Source organism: Chiloscyllium plagiosum, unplaced genomic scaffold (genome assembly GCF_037043375.1).
Source record: "Chiloscyllium plagiosum isolate Xiang-an unplaced genomic scaffold, Cpla_swu_hap1 HiC_scaffold_44, whole genome shotgun sequence".
Classification (NCBI taxonomy): domain Eukaryota; kingdom Metazoa; phylum Chordata; class Chondrichthyes; order Orectolobiformes; family Hemiscylliidae; genus Chiloscyllium; species Chiloscyllium plagiosum.
In genome coordinates, this window is record NW_028270182.1 from 18,020,492 (window position 1) to 18,046,466 (window position 25,975).

At 43.1% G+C, this 25,975-nt stretch overlaps 3 protein-coding genes across 3 annotated transcripts in view; 2 read left to right on the forward strand and 1 right to left on the reverse strand.

Annotated features, from left to right (window-relative positions):
• Positions 1–25,975, reverse strand: part of LOC122544413 (uncharacterized) — a 267,938-nt gene that overhangs the window by 135,701 nt on the left and 106,262 nt on the right. The gene's annotated exons all lie outside the window — the stretch shown is intronic.
• Positions 2,145–6,021, forward strand: LOC148137341 (putative G protein-coupled receptor 139). Its single transcript, XM_087982830.1, has 2 exons — positions 2,145–2,214; positions 5,111–6,021. Exons 1-2 carry the CDS (start codon positions 2,145–2,147, stop codon positions 6,019–6,021), a joined length of 981 nt encoding a protein of 326 aa, XP_087838956.1.
• Positions 17,918–21,909, forward strand: LOC148137342 (putative G protein-coupled receptor 139). Its single transcript, XM_087982831.1, has 2 exons — positions 17,918–17,987; positions 20,999–21,909. Exons 1-2 carry the CDS (start codon positions 17,918–17,920, stop codon positions 21,907–21,909), a joined length of 981 nt encoding a protein of 326 aa, XP_087838957.1.

The following is a 25,975-nucleotide window of genomic DNA, read 5'->3' on the forward strand; positions in this document are numbered from 1 at the left end:
AGTGGTTTGACCAGCTGTATCTCTTCTGGAACACCCACTTCACATCTGCCTTTACAATGAGAAAAAGTTAGAGTTTGGGCTACCTTCTTCAAATATTTGAGGGGGTCTGGCCTGGTCCATAACAAACTGCATTGTCTTTGTGATAGGAACACATAATCATCAGACACCATCTGGTGTTGCCACTATTACGATGGGTGTGCTTCAGTCATTGAAATTCATAGAACATAGAACATTACAGAGCAGTACAGGCCCTTCGACCCTCGATGTTGTGCCACCCTGTCATACTAATCTGAAGCCCATCCCACCTACATCATTCCATGGACGTCCATTTGCCTGTCCAATGACGACTTAAATGCACTTAAACTTGGTGAATCTACTACCGATGTAGGCAAAGCATTCCATACCCTTATTACTCTCTGAGTAAAGAAATTTTGATTACATTGGCTTTGAGCAAGCATACAATCTGTTTTTGAACCTGTGCCAAATTTAAAGGATTAAGCCTATGAGGATGTTGCTTAATTGGAACAGCATATCCTGTATCAACATCATGCATTGTCAGGTTAGTACTTCCCAGTATTTCCAATACATCTCCCTCCATGATTCTAATAACGTTTCCAGGTTATTTGGCTTTTCCACTGGAATGTTACTCAATAATTTATCCCAATTTTTGAGAACTTGCTCATTGTCCAATTTAATTGGAGGAAAGTCCAATTCAGAATCCTCTGAACCTACTTTTTCACTCTGTGTTGGAACCAGGAACACAATCTTCTCCTGCTTTCCTTCCCTATCTAAATTGCCCTTGTGAGCAATTTCAAATCATCCTCTCTGTGAGACTTCTGTCCATCTTTCATTCTTAACAAATAATTCAGCTCACTCAATTTCCTTTCGACTTGATAAGGTCCACTAAACCTTGCTTTTCAAGCTTCACCTATCACTGAACTAACACTTGATCTCCATGAGCAAACTTGTGGGTTATTGATTTCTAATATGTTTTCTACTTTGTTACTTGTGGTGTTACTTTCAAATGCTATCAAGCTGACTTACTTGCTCTATTTAATCTTTCCTTAAAATTTGACACATAATCCAAATGTGTGGTCTCTGAGCTCTGATCGACCAACTTCTCCTGAATTAATTTTAGTGTTCTTTCACCCTTAAGCACCAAACCAAACTCATATGCACTGAATTTGATTGATTCATTTGGTGCATCCCTAATTGCAACACATACAAATGAAACTCCTTTATACCAATCATTGAGATAGATAGTTTCGACTTTAAGTGCTGAATATGGGGTCATTAAAGTTCAATACAATTGTTCTAATGCTCCCCTTGATTCTGGATTTGAATTGTATTATTCCTAAACTATCCATAACTTCCTAGAAGAATTGTGATGTAAAATTTGATACTTGATCTGATTGTAACTTTGTGGGTAATGCATTTCCTGTAAAAGATTTGAGTAACTCTTCTACAATCCTTTTAGGCAGGATACTACATAATGGAATGGCCTCTGGAAATGCAGTGGACACTTCCATTATAGTCAACAAATACTGATTCCCACTTTTTTGTTTTAGGTAGGGGTTCTCTGCAAACAATTAAGACTCTTGTAAAAAAGGTTTCTAAAATGCAGGAATGTGTATTGAAGGTGTTGGTTTTATCACTGCCTGAGGTTTTCCAACTACCTGACACAAATGATGTATCCTGCAAAATTCAACCGCATCCTTATGCAGTCCAGGCTAATAAAAATATTATTGTACTTTGGCTTGTGCTTTCCTTACTCCTCCTAGTGGTAAATCAACTGCTCCCTGAAAGAAATCCATTCTCAAGCCCACCGGTAATACAACTTGGTGAACGTCTGCCCAATTCGGTATTCTATATCTATTTCCAGGCAAATGAAGACTAGTATTCTTTGTACCTTCTTAACCATCCTGTCTACCTGTGCTAACCAAGCTCCCTTTGTTCCTCAGTACTCCCCTAGGACCTTCCTTTGTGCATAAGACATCATGTCAAAAACATTTCAAAACAGCTTATTTTTTGTTGTTGCAATTTTGCAATTAATTTCCAAATCAAAACACCTAATTGCTCCTGGGAGCTTCAAGTCAGGTATAAATGTCTCACCCACTTCATGTGGAGTAGTGAATCTTACCGAAATGCATGGTGCGCCAAGAGGCCTGCTCTTTGCCATTTATTATCCCATCCTTGCAGCTATCGGGGTGCCAGGTACTGGACTGGAATTTGTCATATATTTTGAACGCCATTTTGATTTCCTGTGATCACCTGTCTGTTTTGTGAACTTCTTCCCTTTCAGAGATCTAACGTGTTTCCTGGAAAGATAGTTGTTTTAAACATATTAATATATCTCCTTAGCGAGAATTCTGTCTTTCTACCACATCATTGCTTTGGCTATATATCATCATCTCTCTATTTTAACTGAATATTTTATTGACTCGTGCATAATAACTTGCCCCCTTTAACAACAATCCCTTTAAAGTTTCTCCTAATGAAGCATTTCTATCAGTGAATCATAGATCTGCTGTGTAAAGTTTGCAATTTTTGGACTTAATGTGGCAAAATTTCCCTTCAAGTGTCCCTTTATGATTCTTGATCATGTGACCGCAGGTATTATTCCATGTTTTGAGCCACCAATGTGAGTGAATGATAGCCAGCAGCTACAAGAGAACGTTGTGGATTTGTGTCACCTGTAATGTAGTGAGATGATGCTGTTAGTTTAAGAGGTGATGTTGCCCTGGTGTTTTACTGACAAGTAGTTGTAAGGCAGAGGTGCAGACCTGGCTATTGAAGCCTTGGAAACAGTCTGAATGAGTGTGACCAGCTCTGAAAGACCAGGCTTTTGAGTTTTTCTTAGCTTTCAGCAGCAGAAACCACTGGGGTCTAAAAAGAGTTTGTAGCTTCAGGAAATATCTCCTCGCTGCGACTCTCTCTGAACCTTCTCTTGATGTTACATTCCTCCTGGATTGGAGAACTACATGTCAGAGTCTGTGTCTGAAATAGCCTTTTTGCCAAGGGGTGTGTTTATGGAATATCACTGTATTAGAACAATTAATTAGTAATAGCTACTACCTCTATTATTCAATTAAATTTTCCAATAGTGTTAAGTTATTCTAAATTCCTCTTTCTTTAATTTGTATTTTAACTTCAGTGTTTAAATAGATTGTGTTTGACTTAATGTCAAATAATTTGATCATTTGCATTATGTCTAGAACACAGCACTTCTCATCTATCTTTAAAATAAGAAAACATTAGAGTTTATAAATATTTTGAGGGGGTCTGGTCTGATTCCTAACAATAATGAGACCAGCAAGTTATCCAATACACTGCCAACCACCATGATGGCAAAACAAATGTGGTCAGTTGGGAACTGTGTTTTCAAATAGTGTCTTAAAAGTATAGAGATTGTGGGGAAAAGCTGATCTTGCACAGCTCCCAACGGTCGGAATCCAATCAGATGAAGACACCCTGACCAGCAGTGAAGGGAAACTCTCAGAACAATTCTCAGGGTAACTAGGACAATAAATGCTGGCCCAGCCAGTGTAGATGACTACATTCCATGAATAAATAGAAAAAATGGTGCAATATAGATTTCTCAAACGGATGCGTTGGTTTCATAAAATAAAGTTAACTATATACTTGAGGAGAGCTTTGGGAGTGGGTCATCTCTGAAGTGCATAATATCCAGAAATCCAACCCAAAAAGGGTCTTGTAACGGCATTGTCAGACCTCAATCACTGTGCCTGGAGGTTTGGGTTGGAGTCCCATCTGTGCCTGAGGGGTATCGTAACTTCCATGAACTGATGGTACAAAAATAATTGCACCTTCTGTTCCTGTCATGCAGTGAAGGGCATCGACAACGTGTGCCCTATTGTTGTGGGTTGGTGTGCCACCCTCATCATTACAGCAAAGGACTGTCTTATACAGTGTCCCAACCTCTGGATCAGAAGTTCAAGTCCTAGCTCCCCTGCAGGTATCTCAGAATCTATCCCAATGTGCGATTAAAAATAATTATGAAAGGAAACATGATAACACTGGCATGGAGTAGAGTTCGGAGGTATCCCATGTAATGCTTCACTCTGAAATGTTAAGTGAAAATGGAGTGAATATTAACTTCTGGTATCCAATTTTATCAACTGGATTGCAGGAGTGTAACTATAGAAACATAGAGCCATATTGGGTAGAATAGGCCCATCCAGTCAACACCAACAACAGTTACTCTAAATCTACACTAGTCCCACTTTCAAACCCATAGCCTTGAACATTATGCCATCTCAAGTGTTCATCCACATCCTTTGTTTGAATGGTGTAAGTTTCCCATCTCGACGACACTCCCAGGCAGTACATTCCAGACCACACCACCGTGTGAGTGAAATAAAATTGTCCCCGGGACCTCTCTGAACCTCCCACCTTTTGTGACAGGTTTACATACTGGATTGGATTGGAAAGGTATTGTATTTAATGATTGCATTGGTTATTGGTTTGCTGTACTCAAGGGATAGCTGTATCTCGATGCGATTATTACTATTTCTCGCTGTCCCTAATGTTTCATATGAAGTTACAATATTGAGGGGGTTAAAATTTCTCAGCAAAATAATGTTAATTTGCAACAAATTGTCTTTAAAAAGTGCCTACATATGGTGAAAATGTCATGTGTCTGATCAATCCATTCATATGTTTCTTCTTCTCTCTCCGTACCACAAAATGCTGGGTTTCCATTCTCAATATCCAGTATGCTGAGGTCATACTGAGGCAATGCTCTGAATTGTTCCTGCTCTCAACCTTCGATTCTCAATGCTGAATATTACATTTTAGCTCCTAATTTAATGTAATTTTCTTAACTAAATCCTACATTGTTTTTACTTTCATATGCATAATCTTCACATTTAATATGAATAACATATTATTTTACATTGTGATATCCGTACTCTGTCCTATGTTTGTCTGGTTGATTGCTTTAAGCAAAATAATTACTTTTTATACATGAGGGAATTAATTTCTGTAAAACTCTCCTTGAGGAGTCAAGTTTTATGGTTCTGCTCATACTGTCTTTCTCACTATTCCATTTCCTTAATCCTCTGGATTGTGTCTCTTTTTCATATTGCAGCTAACTTGACAGTGTTTGTGATCCTATCCAGAGGAAGGTGCGGACTCTCCAGATGCATCACTTACTACCTCGTATCCATGGCACTGACAGACTTGCTGGTCATTATTACAGCTGTAATATTGAACCGTATTGTTGGCATTTACTTTCCATTCAGTGTCCTGTATGTCACCCCTGTTTGTAGTGTCAATTTTGTGCTAATGTCTGGAAGCAGGGATTGTTCTGTCTGGGCAACTGTCATATTCACTATTGATCGTTTTGTAGCCATTTCTTGCCCAAAATTGAAGACAAGATATTGCACAGAGAAAGTAGCAGCTGTGGTTATAGGGGCAGTTTGTGGCATGAGCTGTATCAAGAATACATTCTGGTATTTCACTTATGAACCATTGTATACAATCGGTAATGTACCATGGCATTGCAAAATTAAGTCTATATTTTATACATCGGCTGCATGGGCTGCATATGATTGGATTGATTGCATTTCAACCCCTTGTCTCCCATTCGTTTTGATCTTACTGCTCAATGCTGTGACTGTCAGACAAATTCTAAAGGCCATTCAAACTCGCAAAAGACTCCAAGTTGGCAAACAGACAGAAAATCAGAATGACACGGAGGTAAGGAACCGGAGAAAGTCCATCATCCTGCTGTTCTGTATCTCAGGCAGTTTCATCCTGTTATGGCTGCTGTTTCTATTATCAATTCTCTACATCCGAATTGCTAACGTGAATTATTTCTCAGGTTCCAATTACATTGAATCCAATTTCAACCTGGAAGAAAGTGGGTATATGCTTCAGATCTTAAGTTCCTGTATAAACCCATTTATTTATGCAGGGACCCAGAGTAAGTTCAGAAATGAGTTAAGGAGTGGGATTGTAATTTCCTTCAATTTCATTGTGAAGGTGTTCAAATTTTGATATATAATAAATATTTCATGAATTAAACTTCATCTCGTAATCTTTCAACTGGTGCTATAAAGAGACTGTGTTGTGTAAGGGCTCCCAGTTTACGTATGTCTGACTTAAGAAAACTCGTACTTATGAACACAATCTCATGCAGGGGTATAATTTTAAAGACACAACCCTTACAAACAGCTCATTTATATTAATTGCAAACTCTGGCCCTGGGGTGCACTGGCACACCCCTCCCCAACTCTATAGAGCTGTGGCATAACCGTGTGGCTCTGAAACTCAATCCCCCTGCTAATGACAGCCAACACACTATACACCTTCTTAACAACCCTAACAACTTGGGTGGCAACCTTGAGGAATCGATGGGCATGGAATCCAAGATCCCTCTGTCCCTCCACACTGCCAAGAATCCTGCCATTAACCCTGTCTTCTGTATTCCAATTCAACCTTCCAAACTGAATCACTTCACACTTGTCCAGATTGAACTCCACCTGCCACTTATCAACCCAGCTCTGCATCCTGTCAATGTCCCGTTACAACCTGCAACAGCCCTCCACACTATCCACAACTCCACCAACCTTCCTGTCATCAGCAAACTTACTAACTCACCCTTCCACTTCCTCATCCAAGTCAATTATGAAAATCAGAAAGAGCAGAGGTCCCAGAACTGATCCCTGTGGAACACCACTGGTCACTGAGCTCCAGGCTGAATACTTTCTATTTACCACCACCCTCTGTCTTCTATGGGGCATCCAATTACATATCCAGAAAGCCATATTCCCCTTATCCCATGCCCCACTTTTGGAATGAGTTTACCCTGGGGAATCTTATCAAACACCTTGCTAAAATCCATGCACACCACACCCACTGCTCTATCTTACTCAATGTGTTTTATCACATCCTCAAATAATTCAATAAGTTTTCTGAGGCATGACCTGCCCCTCACAAAGCCATGCTGACTATCTCTAATCAAACTATGGTTTTCCAAGAAATCGTAAATCCTGTCTCTCAGAATCCTCTCCAATACTTTGCCCACCACAGATATGAGACTGACTAGTCTGGAATTCCAAGGATTATTCTGATTCCCTTTCTTGAACAAGGGAATAACATTTTCCACTCTCCAATCATCAGGCACTACTCCAGTAGACAGTGAGGATGCAAAGATCATTGCCAAAGGTTCAGCAATCTCTTCCCTCACTTCCTGTAGTAACATAGGTTGTATCCTGTCTGGCCCAGGAGATTTATCTATCATTCTGATTTTCATCATTTTCAGCACATCCTCCTTTTTTAACATCAACCTGTTCGAGCACATCAATCTGTTTCACGCTGTCCTCAGAAATGTCAAGGTACCTCTCAGTAGTGAACACTGAAGCAAAGTATTCATTAAGGATCTCCCCTAACTCCTCCAACTCCAGGTACAAGTTCCCTCCACTATCCCCAATTGACCCTACCCTCACTCTAGCTATGTTCTTGTTCCTCAAGTAAGTTTAGAATGCCTCAAGTTAATCTGACCTGGCAAGGTTTTTCATGCCCCCTTCTAGCTCTCCTAAGTCCATTCTTCAGTTCCTTCCTGGCTACTTTGTAAGCCTCGAAAGCCCTGTCTTATTCTTGCTTCCTCAACCTTAAGTAGGTTTCCATTTCATTCTTGACTAGATGTTCCACATCCCTGTCACGCACCGTTACTTCAACCTACCATCCATTCCTTGGCTCAGTGGGACAAACCTGTCCAGCACTATCAGCAAGTGCTTCCTAAGCAACCTCCACATTTCTGTCGTGCATTTCCCTGAGAACATCTGCTCCCAACTTAGGCACCTCCGTTCCTGCCTAATAGCATTGTATTCCTCTCTCCCCCAATTAAAATCTTTCCCACACCGTCTGTTCCTATCTTTTTCCATGAGTATAGTAAAGCTCAGGGAGTTGTGATCACGATCACTGAAATGCTCTCCCACCGAGAGATCTGACACCTGATCTGGTTCATTGCCAAGCACCAAATCCAATATGGCCTCCCCTCCAGTTGGCCTATCTTTGTATTGAGTCAGAAAGCCTTCCTGGAGACACCTGACAAAAACTGCCCTGTCCAAACTCTTTGTGCTAGGGAGGTTCCAATCAATAGGGAAGTTAGAGTCACCCATCGCAACAACCCTTTTATTGCTGCACCTTTCCAAAATCTGCCTCCCAATTTACTCCTCCATGTCTCTGTTGCTATTGGGGTGTCTATAGAAAACTCCCAATAAAGTGACTGCTCCTTTCCTGTTTCTGACTCCCAACCCAGACTGACTCTGCAGACAAATCCTCCTCTGTGACCTCCCCCCCACTATTCCTTTTCAAACATCTAAACCCTGGAATATCCAACACTCATTGCTGCCCCTGTGATATCCAAATCTCCCTAATGGCCGCAACATTATAGTTCCAAGGATTGATCTATGCTCTGAGATTGTTCCCCCTTATCTCTAATCCTTCTTGCATTAAAATAGACACACTTCAACCTATCACACTGACTGTGCCTATCCCTCCTCACAGACTCTCTGCACACCGTATGGCTGTTCACTACTACCTGATCTGTAGCTTTGGTTCCCACCCCCCTGCAAATCTAGTTTAAACCCTCCCAAAGAGCTCTCGCAAACCTCCCACCCAGGATATTGGTTCCCCTCCAGTTCAGGTGCAATCCATCCTTCTTATACAGGTCTCACCTTCCCCAGAAAGTATCCCAATAATCCACATATCTGAAGCCCTCCCTCCTGCACCAGCTCTGCAGCCTTGTGTTCATTTGCACTCACTCTTTATTCCGAGCCTCACTAGCTGGTAGCAAGCCTGAGATTCCGACTCTGCTCATCCTGCCTTCTACCTTCCAACCTAATTCCCTATACTCTCTTTTCAGGTCCTCCTACCTTTCCCTGCCCGTGTCAGTGATATCGATGTGTGCCACAACTTCTGGCTAGTCTCCCTCCCTCTTAAGAATCCTGTAGACTCAATCCAAGACATCCTTCACCCTGACACCCAGGGGGCAACACACCATCCGGGAGTCTCATTCCCGACCACAGAATCTCCTGTCACGATTGAATCTCCTATCACAATTGCTCTCCTATTCTCCCCCATTCCCTTCTGAGCCACAGAGCCAGGCTCAGTGTCAGAGACCTTGCCGTTTTCCCTGGTAGGTCAGTCCCCTGCAGCAGTATCCAAAGCGGTATACTTATTATTGAGGGGAATGGCCGTACTGTCTGCCTATTCCCTTTCCCTCTCCTGACGGTCGCACAGCTACCTTTATCCTGTAACATATGTGTGACTGTCTCTATAAAACTCCTCTCTATCACCCCCTTAGTCTCCCGAATGATCCGGAGTTCATCCAGCACCAGCTCCAATTCCCTAACGCTGTCTGTGAGGAGATGGAGTTGGGTGCACTTTAGCAGGGACACTAGTGGTGACCCTCACCTCCCACATCCTGCAAGAGCATCATACAACTGCTCAAACATCCATCTCCTCTGCTCTAACTTACCAAGAGAGATTGAATAAATTTTAAAAAGCTAAAAGGAGCCTGACCATACCGAGCCTCCACACACAGTCTTTGTGTTTAGTTCGAGGAGGAGGGAGACACTACACAAGTAGTGTCACGGGTTTAGCCACTGCCTGAATATATCAGTTCACAAGCCCAGCAATCCCCATTTCCACCTCCATGCCTGTTGAGCCTTCGCTAGGCCTATTCATGAGGTATTTAAGAGAAAAATGAACCTTCCCGACAGCCCCCCACGTCCACACTCTCACCGCACCTGCTGCTGCAATTTTCTTTTCAATTGTGAAATATTTCTGATTATACTGAATCAATTCTCTGGAAAAATGCCCGATAGGTTCTTGTCGCCTCCCTGTAAGAGCACAGCACATCACTCACATCGATAGGCACCTTGAATGGGGGTTTTGTGTAATTAGGTGTGGCTAACACTGGGCCAGTGGTTAACACAGCTTTCAGGCTGTGACATGCCTTCGGACAGTTTACCATCCACTGACAGTTTCTGCAGCTTCTCAGTAAATCAGTCAGTGAAGTAATCACACTGGGAAAATCTGGCATGAACTTCCAACAAAACCCACTCAATCCCAGGAACCATAGTACAGAGGAACCTCATTATCCGAACGAGATGGGCGGGCATGATTTCATTTGGATAATTGGTTATTCGGTTAATTGATTCAATGCCTTTCCTCTGGGGCTTGGTGTTTTCTGTTAAGCCCGCTCCCCGTTCAGGAGACGAAGCAGCAGCACACTGTGCACGAGACCGCACCCCCCCAAACCCATCGGACCCCACCCACGGTCTACCCCACCACCACTCCCCAACCCCATTGAACACCCCACGCCCCGGGGCCCAAACCCCACCCCCACACCACCATCACAACCCCATCCAACACCGACCCCTACCCATCCCCAACCCCACCCACACACATGCCCTCACAACCCCATCCAACACCCCCCAACCATCCACAACCCCACCCACACACACGCCGTCACAACCCTATCCAACACCCCATACCCATCCCCAATCCTCCCCATACACCCGCCCTCCCAACCCCATCCAATACCACCCCCTATCCATCCCCAACCCCGCCCCCACACCCCTGCCCTCCCAACCCTATCCAACCCTGCCCCCACTCGTCCCCAGCCCCACCCCCATCCCTGCCCTCCCAACCCCATCCAACACCACCCCCATCTGTCCACAACCCCGCCCCCACCCTCGCCGTCACAAACCTATCCAACACCGACCCCCACCCCTCCACAACCCCACCCCCATCACCGTCTTCCCAACCCCATACAACACCCTCCACCAGTCCCAAACCCCGCCCCCACCCCCACCATCCCAACCCCATCAACCACCCCCCACCAGTCCCCAACCCCACCACCACCCCCACCCTCCCAACCCCATCCAACAACAACCCTCCATCCGTCCCCAAATCCACCCCCACCCCCGCAATCACAACCCCATCTGACACACCCCACCCATCCCCAAGCCCGCCCCCACACCCACACTCCAAACCCCATCCAAAACCACGCCCCGACCCATCCCCAAACCCGTCCACTCACCCCTCCCCTCCCAACCCCATCCAACAACCCCCAACCGTCCCCAACCCCGACCAACCCCACCCTCCCAACCCCATCCAACACCACCTCCCACCCGTCCCCAACCCCGCCCCCATTCCCTCCCTCACAACCCCATCCAACACCGACCCACACCCATCCCCAACCCTGCCCAATCCCCCACTCTCCCAACCCCACCCCACACCCCCCACACGCCCCCATCCCCGCCCCCACCCCCACCCTCCCTGGAGATCTACAGAGATTTGTACACTACCCCCGCCCCACCACCCCCCACCCCCCACCCCGGCAACCCCTCCCCCTGCTTCCCAGAAATAATCTCTCCAACATTGTCCTGTGCAGGGCAAACAGGGAACCTGTCAAAAATTTGCACTCATATGTTGTGCATGTGTCTGTGGATGTGTGCGCTATTTGGAGACTTACCTCAAAAAGACAGGTGGGGGGGAATGGGGGAGGGGGGCAGGAGTTGAATGGTGTTGGGAGACGGGGGTGAGGGAAGGGGCTGGACTGGGTTGGGTGGTCGGGGTGAACGGGGTTGGAATGGGTTGGGGGGAGGGGTTGGACGACGAGGAGGGGCCGGGGCGGGGTCTCGCACACTGTGTGCTGCTGCTAGTCTCCTGAATGGAGAGCAGACTTTAAAATTCCGAGCCCCAGAGGATAGGCGTTTAATTGATTTTCCGAATAATCGGTTATCCGAACGAAATAGTGCCCGCCCATCTCACTCGGATAATCGAGTTTCCACTGTGTTCAAGCAGATGAGAAATGGGTAGAAGTTCATCAAGTTCAACTGTGGGAATTCTGGTTATGTTTGCAGATGATACAAAGATAGGTGGAGAGACAGGTAGCATTGAGGAGGTGGGGAGGCTGCAGAAAGATTTGGGCAGGTTAGGACAGTGGGCAAAGAAGTGGCAGATGGAGTACAACATGAGAAAATGTGAGGTCATGTACTTTGCTCGGAAGAATAGAGACATGGACATTTTCAAATTGAGGAGAAAATTCAGAAATATAAATGTGCAAAGAGACTTGGGAGTTCTCATTCAGGATTCTCTCAAGCTAATTCCTGCCTCAGGTGACTCTCTGTGTGGAGTTTGCACATTCTCCCCGTGTCTGCGTGGGTTTCTTCCGGGTGCTCCGGTTTTCTCCCCCAATCCAAAAAAATGTGCAGTTTAGGTGAATTGGCCATGCTAAATTGCCTGTAGTGTTAGGTGAAGTGGTAAATGTAGGGGAATGGGTCTGGGTGGGTTGCGCTTCGGCGGGTCGGTGTGGACTTGTTGGGCCAAAGGGCCTGTTTCCACACTGTAATCTAATCTCAGTAATCTCAGTAAACTTGCAGGTTGAGTTAGTAGTTAGGAAGGCAAAGGCAATGGTGTCATTTACTTTGAATATAAAAGCAAGGATGTATTTCTGAGGCTCTTTTAGGCTCTGGTTAGATTACATTTGGAGCATTGAGCGCAGTTTTGGGCCCCATATCTCAGGAAGGATGTGCTGACCCTGGAGTTGTTTCAGAGGAGGTTCATGAACATGGTCCCAGGAATGAAACGCTCAACATATGAGGAATGTTTGAGGACTCTTGGACTATACTCAATGGATTTTAGAAGGATGAGGGAGGATCTAATTGAAACATTCAGAATAACAAATTTCCTGGACAGAGAGGATGTTGGGAAGATGTTTCCATTGGTAGGAGGGACTAGGACCTGAGGGCACAGCCTTAGATAAAGGGAAGAGCTTTTAGAATGGAGGTAAGAAGACATTACTTCAGCCAGAGAGAGGGACATCTATGGGATTCACGACCATAGTCTTATGGTCTTATAAGTTGTGATACCAGTAGGTTATAGAAAGGAGGTATTGCAGGTAGCACATGAATTACCGGGAGGAGATCATTTAGGGGGTAAGAAAAACTCAAGCTATAACACAAGAACATTTTTACTGGTAGGACTGCGTAAGGATGTCATTGAATGTTGCAATCAAGAAATCAAAAACTCACAGTTTTGATAACAAGGATAAAGTGTTAGTGTTACTTCCAATGATAGGTAAGCCTTTAAAAGCAAGGTTTAGTGGACCTTATCAAGTCAAAAGAAGATTGCACGAGATGAACTATTTGATAAGAAGTCCAGATAGAAAGAAATCTCACAGAGAGTGTGTTATGTGAATCTGCTCAAAAGGTATTTTGTCAGGGCAGGAAAATAAAAGGAGAATGTGTTCCCTGGTTCCAATGTGGAGTGAAGGACCAAGTTCCAAGGATTCTGAATTGGACATTCCTCAAATTAAATTGTACAATGAGGAAGTTGTCAATAATTGGGATAAATTATTGAGTTACCTTCCAGAGGACATTTGGAATGACCTGAACATTATTACTGTTGCATGGAGGATATGTGGGAAATACTGGGAAATACTAATCTGATCATGCACCATGGAGATATAGGAAATGCTGTTCCAATTAAGCAACATCCTTATCAACTTAACCCGGTGAAGTTGGCACAAGATTGTATGCATGCTCCAAGACAACATAAACAAAGTGAGTTACAGAGACCGGAGCTCACCCATAGTCATAGTGCCAAAGCCAAATGGTACCCAGTGGTCTTGTGTAGACTTTCGCCAAGTCACTGCAGTTACAAATTATGCTTCCACATTTGCAAGACTGTATGGAAAAATTGGGACCACCAACTTATATTTCCACGTTGGATGTACTGAGAGGATACTGGCAAGTACCTTTGTTGAAAAGAATGATGACAATTTCAGCTTTTGTAATACAGCTTTTAAATACAGATTTTATCACCCATGAATGGAACATTTCCAACATTTATCAGAATTATTCAATTGACTTTGGGAAGCAGGCTTGGTGATAAACCTGGCTAAGAGGGAGCTCACCAGGTCACCTTCCAGGGCTATGTTATAGGACATGGACAAATGGCTCCACCCAATGTGAAAACAAAGGTAATTGGGGACTTTCCCAGACTAACAATGAAGAGGGCAGGTCTACGATTCCAAGGGTTGAGTGGGTTTTATTGGACATTCACATAAAGTTTTAGCAGGGTAGCTGCTCCACTCACTGATTTGCTAAAGAAAGGCAAAAGGTTCTAGTGGTCTGTTATTGGGCATTTGACAGCCTGAAAGCTGTGATAACGACTGCTCCAGTGTTAGCCATACAAAACCATTCAAAGTGACTGTCGAGGGGAGTCATGTCGGTGTCGGTGCTGTGCTCTTGCAGGAAGACAATGGCGGGGGTTGGGATAGAAAGACCTATTGGGTATTTCAACAAGAAATTGAACATTCATCAGCAGAAATATTTGATAATTGAGAAGGAGACCTTGAGCTTGTTGTTGGCATGACAACATTTCAACATTTATGTAGCCAGTAATGTGACGGAGTCAATCATATACACTAATCATAACCCATTGAGGTTTGTGGAGAAATTTAAAGGCAAAATTTCCAGGCTGTTTAGGTGGAATTTATTATTAGGTTCACTTCCCTCCAGAATGGAAACAGGACTTTCAACCCAACAAGTCCACACCGACCTCCAAAGCATAACTCACCCAGACCCATTCCCCTATATTTACCCCTGAGTAATGTACTTACCACTATACGCAATTTAACATGGCCAATTCACCAGAACAGCACACCTTTGGATTGTGGGAAGAAACCCACACAGACATGGGGAGAATGTACAAACTCCACATGGGACAGCTACCCAATGTGGGAATTGAGCCCAGGTTCCCAGTGCTGTGAGGCAGCAGTGCTAACCACTGAGCCACAATGCCTCCCGGCAACCATTCAATGTGAAAATTATACATGTGGGCGAGAAAACATAATTGCCAACGAATTGCAAGACAGGGATGGAAAAAACAGAGATGTTCAGTGGCAGGAGTAAATGACCAAAAATACAATACAGTAGAGAATGTTTACATGGTTATTGCCAATGCACTGTCTATGGATTGTAGTGTGCTAAAAGAGAAAGATTAAGGGGTTTAAAGTGAAGCCATCATTTGATATTGCTAGTTTTTATTTAAGGGGGTGGTATAATGATGCTGCCACTTTAAAAATGGTTATTTTGTTCTTGGGATTGTTTTTTAAAGAGGTCGTAAAGACAGAGGTGCTGAGGCGTCTAGGAAAAGCCTAGTTTAACAACAGCAGAGGAATGGCCAGTTCTGCCAGTTCAGGTTTAATTGAGCTGCAGCAGTCACAAGATGCTGGAGTCCAGGAAGGCAAAAGCTTCTGAAAATGATTCCTGACTGCTTTTCTCCCTGAAATCTCTGTGCAGGCTGCTCCCTCCTGTTTGTAAGTACCTGTGTTTGAATTTACCTTTTTGCCAAGTGGTGTGTTTATGGGATGTTACTGGATTGGAACAGCTCCTTTGTTAAGTTGCTCTATCGGGTCAGTTATAGTTAAGTTATTCTAAACACCGTGTTCTTTTGTTTGTGTTTCAACTGGAATGTTAATGTAAATGCTGTTTTGCATAGAGCCGAGTGGTTTGACCAGCTGTATCTCTTCTGGAACACCCACTTCACATCTGCCTTTACAATGAGAAAAAGTTAGGGTTTGGGCTACCTTCTTCAAATAATTTAGGGGGTCTGGCCTGGTCCATAACAAACTGCATTGTCTTTGTGATAGGAACACATAATCATCAGACACCATCTGGTGTTGCCACTATTACGATGGGTGTGCTTCAGTCATTGAAATTCATAGAACATAGAACATTACAGAGCAGTACAGGCCCTTCGACCCTCGATGTTGTGCCACCCTGTCATACTAATCTGAAGCCCATCCCACCTACATCATTCCATGGACGTCCATTTGCCTGTCCAATGACGACTTAAATGCACTTAAACTTGATGAATCTACTACCGATGTAGGCAAAGCATTCCATACCCTTATTACTCTCTGAGTAAAGAAATTTTGATTACATTGGCTTTGAGCAAGCATACAATCTGTTTCTGAACCTGTGCCAACTTTAAAGGATTAAGCCTATGAGGATGTTGCTTAATTGGAACAGCATATCCTGTATCAACATCATGCATTGTCAGGTTAGTACTTCCCAGTATTTCCAATACATCTCCCTCCATGATTCTAATAACGTTTCCAGGTTATTTGGCTTTTCCACTGGAATGTTACTCAATAATTTATTCCAATTTTTGAGAACTTCCTCATTGTCCAATTTAATTGGAGGAAAGTCCAATTCAGAATCCTCTGAACCTACTTCTTCAGTCTATGTTGGAACCAGGAACACATTCTTCTCCTACTTTCCTTCCCTATCTAATACCTTGTGAGCAATTTCAAATCATTCTCTCTGTGAGACTTCTGTCCATCTGTCATTCTTAACAAATAATTCAGCTCACTCAATTTCCTTTTGACTTGATAAGGTCCACTAAATCTTGCTTTTCAAGCTTCACCTATCACTGAACTAACACTTTATCTCCATGAGCAAACTTGTGGGTTAAAGATTTCTCGTCTGTTTTCTATTTTGTTACTTGCGGTGTCACTTTCAAATGCTATCAAGCTGACTTACTCGCTCTATTTAATCTTTCCTTAAAATTTGACACATAATCCAAATGTGTGGTCTCTGAGCTCTGATCGACCAACTTCTCCTTAATTAATTTTAGTGTTCTCTCACCCTTAAGCCCCAAACCAAACTCATATGCACTGAATTTGATTGATTCATTTGGTGCATCCCTAATTGCAACACATACAAATGAAACTCCTTTATATCAATCATCTAGAAAGATAGTTTTGACTTTAAGTGCTGAACATGGTCATTAAAGTTCAATACCATCGTTAAGATTAGATTTTAGATAACATTACAGTGTGGAAACAGGCCCTTCGGCCCAACAGTTCCACACCACTCCGCCGAAGCGCAACCCACCCACACCCCTTACCTAATACTATGGGCAATTTAGCATGGCCAATTTACCTGACCTGCACATCTTTGGACTGTGGGAAGAAACCGGAGCACCCGGAGGAAACCCACGCCAACACGGGGAGAATGTGCAAACTCCACACAGTCAGTCGCCTGAGGTGGGAAAAATCGTTCTCATGCTCCCTTTGATTCTGGATTTGAATTGTATTATTCCTAAGCTATCCATAACTTCCTTGAATAATTGTGATGTAAAATTTGATACTTGATCTGACTGGATCTTTGTGGGTAATGCATTTCCTGTAAAAAATTTGAGTAACTCTTCTACAATCCTGTTAGGCAGGATACTACATAATGGAATGGTCTCTGGAAATGCAGTGGACACTTCCATTATAGTCAACAAATACTGATTCCCACTTTTTTGTTTTAGGTAGGGGTTCTCTGCAAACAATTAAGACTCTTGTAAAAAAGGTTTCTAAAATGCAGGAATGTGTATTGAAGGTGTTGGTTTTATCACTGCCTGAAGTTTTCCAACTACCTGACACAAAATTCAACCGCATCCTTATGCAGTCCAGGCTAATAAAAATATTATTGTACTTTTGCTTGAGCTTTCCTTACTCCTCCTAGTGGTAAATCAACTGCTCCCTGAAACAAATCCTTTCTCGAGCCCATCGGTAATACAACTTGGTGAACGTCTGCCCAATTCGGTATTCTATTTTCTATTTCCGGGCTAATGAAGACTAGTATTCCTTGTACCTTCATAACCATTCTGTTTACCTGTGCTAACCAAGCTCCCTTTGTTCCTCAGTACTCCCCTTTGTGCATAAGACATCATGTCAAAAACATTTCAAAACAACTTATTTTTTGTTGTTGCAATTTTGCAATTAATTTCCAAATCAAAACACCTAATTGCTCCTGGGAGCTTCAAGTCAGGTATAAATGTCTCACCCACTTCATGTGGAGTAGTGAATCTTACCGAAATGCATGGTGCACCAAGAGGCCTGCTCTTTGCCATTTATTATCCCATCCTTGCAGCTATCGGGATGCCAGGTACTGGACTGGAATTGTTAATATATTTTGAACGCCATTTTGATTTGCTGTGATCACCTGTCTCTTTTGTGTAACTTCTTCCCTTTCAGAGATCTAACGTGTTTCCTGGAAAGATAGTTGTTTTAAACATATTAATATATCTCCTTAGCGAGAATTCTGTCTTTCTACCACATCATTGCTTTGGCTATATATCATCATCTCTCTATTTTAACTGAATATTTTATTGACTCATGCATAATTACTTGCCCCCTTTAACAACAATCCCTTTAAAGTTTCTCCTAATGGAGCATTTCTATCAGTGAATCATAGATCTGCTGTGTAAAGTTTGCAATTTTTGGACTTAATGTGGCAAATTTTCCCTTCAAGTGTTCCCTTTATGATTCTTGATCATGTGACCGCAGATATTATTCCATGTTTTGAGCCACCAATGTGAGTGAATGATAGCCAGCAGCTACAAGAGAACGTTGTGGATTTGTGTCACCTGTAATGTAGTGAGATGATGCTGTTAGTTTAAGAGGTGATGTTGCCCTGGTGTTTTTCTGACAAGTAGTTGTAAGGCAGAGGTACAGACCTGCCTATTGAAGATGGTTGAAATAAACAACATGTGAAGCCTTGGAAACAGTCTGAATGAGTGTGACCAGCTCTGAAAGACCAGACTTTTGAGTTTTTCTTAGCTTTCAGCAGCAGTAGCCATTGGGGTCGAAAAAGAGTTTGTAGCTTCAGGAAATGTCTCCTCACTACTACTCTCTCTGAACCTTCTCTTGATGTTACTTTCCTACTGGATTGGAGAACTGCATGTCAGAGTCTGTGTCTCAAATAGCCTTTTTGCCAAGGGGGATGTTTATGGACTATCACTGGATTAGAACAATTAATTAGTAATAGCTACTACCTTTATTATTCAATTAAGTTTTCCAATAGTGTTAAGTTATTCTAAATTCCTCTTTCTTTAATTTGTATTTTAACTTCAGTGTTTAAATAGATTGTGTTTGACTTAATGTCAAATAATTTGATCATTTGCATTATGTCTAGATCACAGCACTTCTCATCTATCTTTAAAATAAGAAAACGTTAGAGTCTATAAATATTTTGAGGGGGTCTGGTCTGATTCCTAACAATAATGAGACCAGCAAGTTATCCAATACACTGCCAACCACCATGATGGCAAAACAAATATGGTCAGTTGGGAACTGTGTTTTCAAATAGTGTCTTAAAAGTATAGAGATTGTGGGGAAAAGCTGATCTTGCACAGCTCCCAACGGTCGGAATCCAATCAGATGAAGACACCCTGACCAGCAGTGAAGGGAAACTCTCAGAACAATTCTCAGGGTAACTAGGACAATAAATGCTGGCCCAGCCAATGTAGATGACTACATTCCATGAATGAATACAAAAAAAAAATGGTGCAATATAGATTTCTCAAACGGATGCATTGGTTTCATAAAATAAAGTTAACTATATACTTGAGGAGAGCTTTGGGAGTGGGTCATCTCTGAAGTGCATAATATCCAGAAATCTAACCCAAAAAGGGTCTTGTGACAGCATTGTCAGACCTCTATCACTGTGCCTGGAGGTTTGGGTTGGAGTCCCATCTGTGCCTGAGGAGTATCGTAACTTCCATGAACTGATGGTACAAAAATAATTGCACCTTCTGTTCCTGTCGTGCAGTGAAGGGCATCGACAACTTGTGCCCTATTGTTGTGGGTTGGTGTGCCACCCTCATCATTATAACAAAGGACTGTCTTATACAGTGTCCCAACCTCTGGATCAGAAGTTCAAGTCCTAGCTCCCCTGCAGGTATCTCAGAATCTATCCCAACGTGCGAATAAAAATAATTATGAAGGGAAACATGATAACACTGGCATGGAGTAGAGTTCGGAGGTATCCCATGTAATGTTTCACTCTGAAAGGTTAAGTGAAAATGGAGTGAATATTAACTTCTGGTATCCAATTTTATCAACTGGATTGCAGGAGTGTAACCATAGAAACATAGAGCCATATTGGGTAGAATAGGCCCATCCAGTCAACACCAACAACAGTTACTCTAAATCTACACTAGTCCCACTTTCAAACCCATAGCCTTGAACATTATGCCATCTCAAGTGTTCATCCACATCCTTTGTTTGAATGGTGTGAGTTTCCCATCTCGACGACACTCCCAGGCAGTACATTCCAGACCACACCACCGTGTGAGTGAAATAAAATTGTCCCCGGGACCTCTCTGAACCTCCCACCTTTTGTGACAGGTTTACATACTGGATTGGATTGGAAAGGTATTGTATTTAATGATTGCATTGGTTATTGGTTTGCTGTACTCAAGGGATAGCTGTATCTCGACGCAATTATTACTATTTCTCGCTGTCGGTCCCTAATGTTTCATATGATGTCACAATATTGAGGGGGTTAAAATTTCTCAGCTGAATGTAAAAACTGACTAAAGCAAAATAATGTAATTTTGCAACAAATTGGTGCCTACATGTGGTGAAAATGTCATGTGTCTGATCACTCCATTCATATGTTTCTTCTTCTCTCTCCGTACCACAAAATGCTGGGTTTCCATTCTCAATATCCAACTCCATTCTCGTTCAGTGTCAGCTTGAACTTCAAAATGACCTGTGACTTATGGTTGCTCGGTGAACATTGCTGAGGTCATACTGAGGCAATGCTCTGAATTGTTCCTGCTCTCAACATTAGATTTTAAATGCTGAATATTACATTTTAGCTTCTAATTTAATGTAATTTTCTTGCCTAACGCCTACAATGTTTTTACTTTCTTATGCATAATCTTCACATTTAATATGAATAACATATTATTTTACATTGTGATATCAATACTCTGTCCTATGTTTGTCTAGTTGATTGCTTTAAGCAAAATAATTACTTTTTATACATGAGGGAATTAATTTCTGTAAAACTCTCCTTGAGGAGTCAAGTCTTATGGTTCTGCTCATACTGTCTTTCTCACTATTCCATTTCCTTAATCCTCTGGATTGTGTCTCTTTTTCATATTGCAGCTAACTTGACAGTGATTGTGATCCTATCCAGAGGACGGTGCGGACTCTCCAGATGCATCACTTACTACCTCGTATCCATGGCACTGACAGACCTGCTGGTCATTATTACAGCTGTAATACTGAACCGTATTGTTGGCATTTACTTTCCGTTCAGTGTCCTGTATGTCACCCCTGTTTGTAGTGTCAATTTTGTGCTAATGTCTGGAAGCAGGGATTGTTCTGTCTGGGCAACTGTCATATTCACTATTGATCGTTTTGTAGCCATTTCTTGCCCAAAATTGAAGACAAGATATTGCACAGAGAAAGTAGCAGCTGTGGTTATAGGGGCAGTTTGTGGCATGAGCTGTATCATAAATACATTCTGGTATTTCACTTACGAACCATTGTATACAATCGGTAATGTACCATGGTATTGCAAAATTAAGTCTATATTTTATACATCGGCTGCATGGGCTGCATTTGATTGGATTCATCGCATTTCAACCCCTTGTCTCCCATTCGTTTTGATCTTACTGCTCAATGCTGTGACTGTCAGACAAATTCTAAAGGCCATTCAAACTCGCAAAAGACTCCAAATCGGCAAACTGACAGAAAATCAGAATGACACAGAGGTAAGGAACCGGAGAAAGTCCATCATCCTGCTGTTCTGTATCTCAGGCAGTTTCATCCTGTTATGGCTGCTGTTTCTATTAACATTTCTCTACGTCCGAATTGCTAACGTGAATTATTTCTCAGGTTCCAATTACATTGAATCCAATTTCAACCTGGAAGAGAGTGGGTATATGCTTCAGATCTTAAGTTCCTGCATAAACCCATTTATTTATGCAGGGACCCAGAGTAAGTTCAGAAATGAGTTAAGGAGTGGGATTGAATTTACCTTCAATTTCATTGTGAAGGTGTTCAAATTTTGATATATAATAAATATTTCATGAATTAAACTTCATCTCATAATCTTCTAACTGGTGCTATAAAGAGACTATGTTGTATAAGGGCTCCCAGTTTACAAATGTCTGATAAGAAGGCTTGTACTTATGAACACAATCTCATGCAGGGGTATAATTTTAAAGACACAACCCTTACAAACAGCTCATTTATATTAATTGCAAACTCTGGCCCTGGGGTGCACTGGCACACCCCTCCCCAACTCTATAGAGCTGTGGCATAACCGTGTGGCTCTGAAACTCAATCCCCCTGCTAATGACACCCAACTCACTATACACCTTCTTAACAACCCTAACAACTTTGGTTGCAACCTCGAGGAATCGATGGGCATGGAATCCAAGATCCCTCTGTCCTTCCACACTGCTTAGAATCCTGCCTTTAACCCTGTATTCTGTATTCCAATTCATCCTTCCAAACTGAATCACTTCACACTTGTCCAGATTGAACTCCACCTGCCACTTATCAACCCAGCTCTGCATCCTGTCAATGTCCCGTTACAACCTGCAACAGCCTCCACACTATCCACAACTCCACCACGTTCCTGTCATCAGCAAACCTACTAATCCACCCTTCCACTTCCTCATCCAAGTCAATTATGAAAATCAGAAAGAGCAGAGGTCCCAGAACTGATCCCTGTGGAACACCACTGGTCACTGAGCTCCAGGCTGAATACTTTCTATTTACCACCACCCTCTGTCTTCTATGGGGCATCCAATTACATATCCAGAAAGCCATATTCCCCTTATCCCATGCCCCACTTTTGGAATGAGTTTACCCTGGGGAATCTTATCAAACACCTTGCTAAAATCCATATACACCACACCCACTGCTCTATCTTCCTCAACGTGTTTTATCACATCCTCAAATAATTCAATAAGTTATCTGAGGCATGACCTGCCCCTCACAAAGCCATGCTGACTATCTCTAATCAAACTATGGTTTTCCAAGAAATCGTAAATCCTGTCTCTCAGAATCCTCTCCAATACTTTGCTCACCACAGACATGAGACTGACTAGTCTGGAATTCCAAGGATTATTCTGATTCCCTTTCTTGAACAAGGGAATAACATTTTCCACCCTCCAATCATCAGGCACTACTCCAGTAGACAGTGAGGATGCAAAGATCATTGTCAAAGGTTCAGCAATCTCTTCCCTCACTTCCTGTAGTAACATAGGTTGTGTCCTGTCTGGCCCAGGAGATTTATCTATCCTTCTGATTTTCAACTTTTTCAGCACATCTTCCTTTTTTAACATCAACCTGTTCGAGCATATCAATCTGTTTCACACTGTCCTCAGAAATGTCAAAGTCCCTCTCAGTAGTGAACACTGAAGCAAAGTATTCATTAAAGACCTCCCCTAACTCCGCCAACTCCAGGTGCAAGTTCCCTCCACTATCCCCAATTGACCCTACCCTCACTCTAGCTATGTTCTTGTTCCTCAACTAAGTTTAGAATGCCTCAAGTTAATCTGACCTGGTCAGCTTTTTCATGCCCCCTTCTAGCTCTCCTAAGTCCATTCTTCAGTTCCTTCCTGGCTATATTGTAACCCTCGAAAGCCCTGTTTGATCCTTGCTTCGGGGTAGGTAAAAATAATGACTGCAGATGCTGGAAACCAGATTCTGGATTAGTGGTGCTGGAAGAGCACAGCAGTTCAGACAGCATCCAAGGAGTTTCCTCAACCTTAAGTAGTTTTCCTTATCCCTCTTGACTAGATGTTCCACATCCCTGTCACGCAACGTTATTTCAATCTACCATCCATTCCTTGGCTCAGTGGGACAAACCTGTCCAGCACTATCAGCAAGTGCTTCCTAAGCAACCTCCACATTTCTGTCGTGCATTTCCCTGAGAACATCTGCTCCCAACTTAGGCACCTCCGTTCCTGCCTAATAGCATTGTATTCCTCTCTCCCCCAATTAAAATCTTTCCCACACCGTCTGCTCCTAGCTTTTTCCATGACTATAGTAAAGGTCAGGGAGTTGTGATCACTATCACTGAAATGCTCTCCCACCGAGAGATCTGACACCTGACCTGGTTCATTGCCAAGCACCAAATCCAATATGGCCTCCCCTCCAGTTGGCCTATCTTTGTTTTGAGTCAGAAAGCCTTCCTGGAGACACCTGACAAAAACTGCCCCGTCCAAACCTTTTGTGCTAGGGAGGTTCCAATCAATATTAGGGAAGTTAGAGTCACCCATCGCAACAACCCTTTTATTACTGCACCTTTCCAAAATCTGCCTCCCAATTTACTCCTCCATGTCTCTGTTGCTACTGGGGTGTCTATATAAAACTCCCAATAGAGTGACTGCTCCTTTCCTGTTTCTGACTCCCAACCCAGACTGACTCTGCAGACAAACCCTCCTCTGTGACCTCCCTTTCTGCAGCCGTGATACTATCCCTGAATAGCAATGCCATTCCTTTGCCTCTTTTACATCCCCCCCACTATTCCTTTTCAAACATCTAAACCCTGGAACATCCAACACCCGTTGCTGCCCCTGTGATATCCAAGTCTCCCTAATGGCCGCAACATTATAGTTCCAACGATTGATCTATGCTCTGAGATTGTTCCCCCTTATCTCTAATCCTTCTTGCATTAAAATAGACACACTTCAACCTATCACACTGACTGTGCCTATCCCTCCTCACAGACTCTCTGCACACTGTATGGCTGTTCACTACTACCTGATCTGTAGCTTTGGTTCCCACCCCCCCTGCAAATCTCGTTTAAATCCTCCCAAAGAGCTCTAGCAAACCGCCCACCCAGGATATTGGTTCCCCTCCAGTTCAGGTGCAATCCATCCTTCTTGTACAGGTCTCACCTTCCCCAGAAAGTATCCCAATAATCCACATATCTGAAGCCCTCCCTCCTACACCAGCTCTGCAGCCTTGTGTTCATCTGCACTCACTCTTTATTCCTAGCCTCACTAGCTGGTAGCAAGCCTGAGATTCCGACTCTGCTCATCCTGCCTTCTAGCTTCCAACCTAATTCCCTATACTCTCTTTTCAGGTCCTCCTACCTTTCCCTACCCCTTGTCAGTGATATCGATGTGAGCCACAACTTCTGGCTAGTCTCCCTCCCTCTTAAGAATCCTATAGACTCAATCCAAGACATCCTTCACCCTGACACCCAGGGGGCAATACAGCATCCGGGAGTCTCATTCCCGACCACAGAATCTCCTGTCATGATTGAATCTCCTATTACAATTGCTCTCCTATTCTCCCCCATTCCCTTCTGAGCTACAGAGCCAGGCTCAGTGTCAGAGACCTTGCCGTTTTCCCTGGTAGGTCAGTCCCCTGCAGCAGTATCCAAAGCGGTGTACTTATTATTGAGGTGAACGACCTTACTGTCTGCCTATTCCCTTTCCCTCTCCTGATGGTCGCACAGCTACTTTTATCCTGTAACATATGTGTGACTGTCTCTATAAAACTCCTCTCTATCACCCCCTTAGTCTCCCGAATGATCCGAAGTTCATCCAGCACCAGCTCCAGTTCCCTAACGCTGTCTGTGAGGAGATGGAGTTGGTTGCACTTTAGCAGGGACACTAGTGGTGACCCTCACCTCCCATATCCTGCAAGAGCATCATACAACTGCTCAAACTTCCATCCCCTTTGCTCTAACTTAACAAGAGAGATTGAATAAATTTAAAAAAGCTAAAAGGAGCCTGACCATACCAAGCCTCCCACACACAGTCTTTGTTTTTAGTTCGAGGAGGAGGGCGGGTGGGAGACAGTACACAAGTAGTGTCACGAGTTTAGCCACTGCCTGAATATATCAGTTCACAAGCCCAGCAATTCCCATTTCCACCTCCATGCCTGTTGAGCCTTCGCTAGGCCTATTCATGAGGTATTTAAGAGAAAAATGAACCTTCCCGACAGCCCCCCCAAGTCCACACTCTCACCCCACCTGCTGCTGCAATTTTCTTCTCAGTTGTGGAATATTTCTGATTATACTGAATCAATTCTCTGGAAAAATACCCGATAGGTTCTTGTCACCTCCCTGTAAGAGCACAGCACATCACTCCCATCAATAGGTACCTTGAA

What these genes read in the sequence shown, in the direction of transcription:
- LOC148137341 (XM_087982830.1), top strand. Translation starts at nt 2,145, where the DNA reads ATGCATGGTGCGCCAAGAGGCCTGCTCTTTGCCATTTATTATCCCATC. An exon ending in TGCAGCTATCGGGGTGCCAG is followed by an intron (nt 2,215 to 5,110) that starts GTACTGGACTGG and finishes TTCATATTGCAG; the next exon opens with CTAACTTGACAGTGTTTGTG.
- LOC148137342 (XM_087982831.1), top strand. Translation starts at nt 17,918, where the DNA reads ATGCATGGTGCACCAAGAGGCCTGCTCTTTGCCATTTATTATCCCATC. An exon ending in TGCAGCTATCGGGATGCCAG is followed by an intron (nt 17,988 to 20,998) that starts GTACTGGACTGG and finishes TTCATATTGCAG; the next exon opens with CTAACTTGACAGTGATTGTG.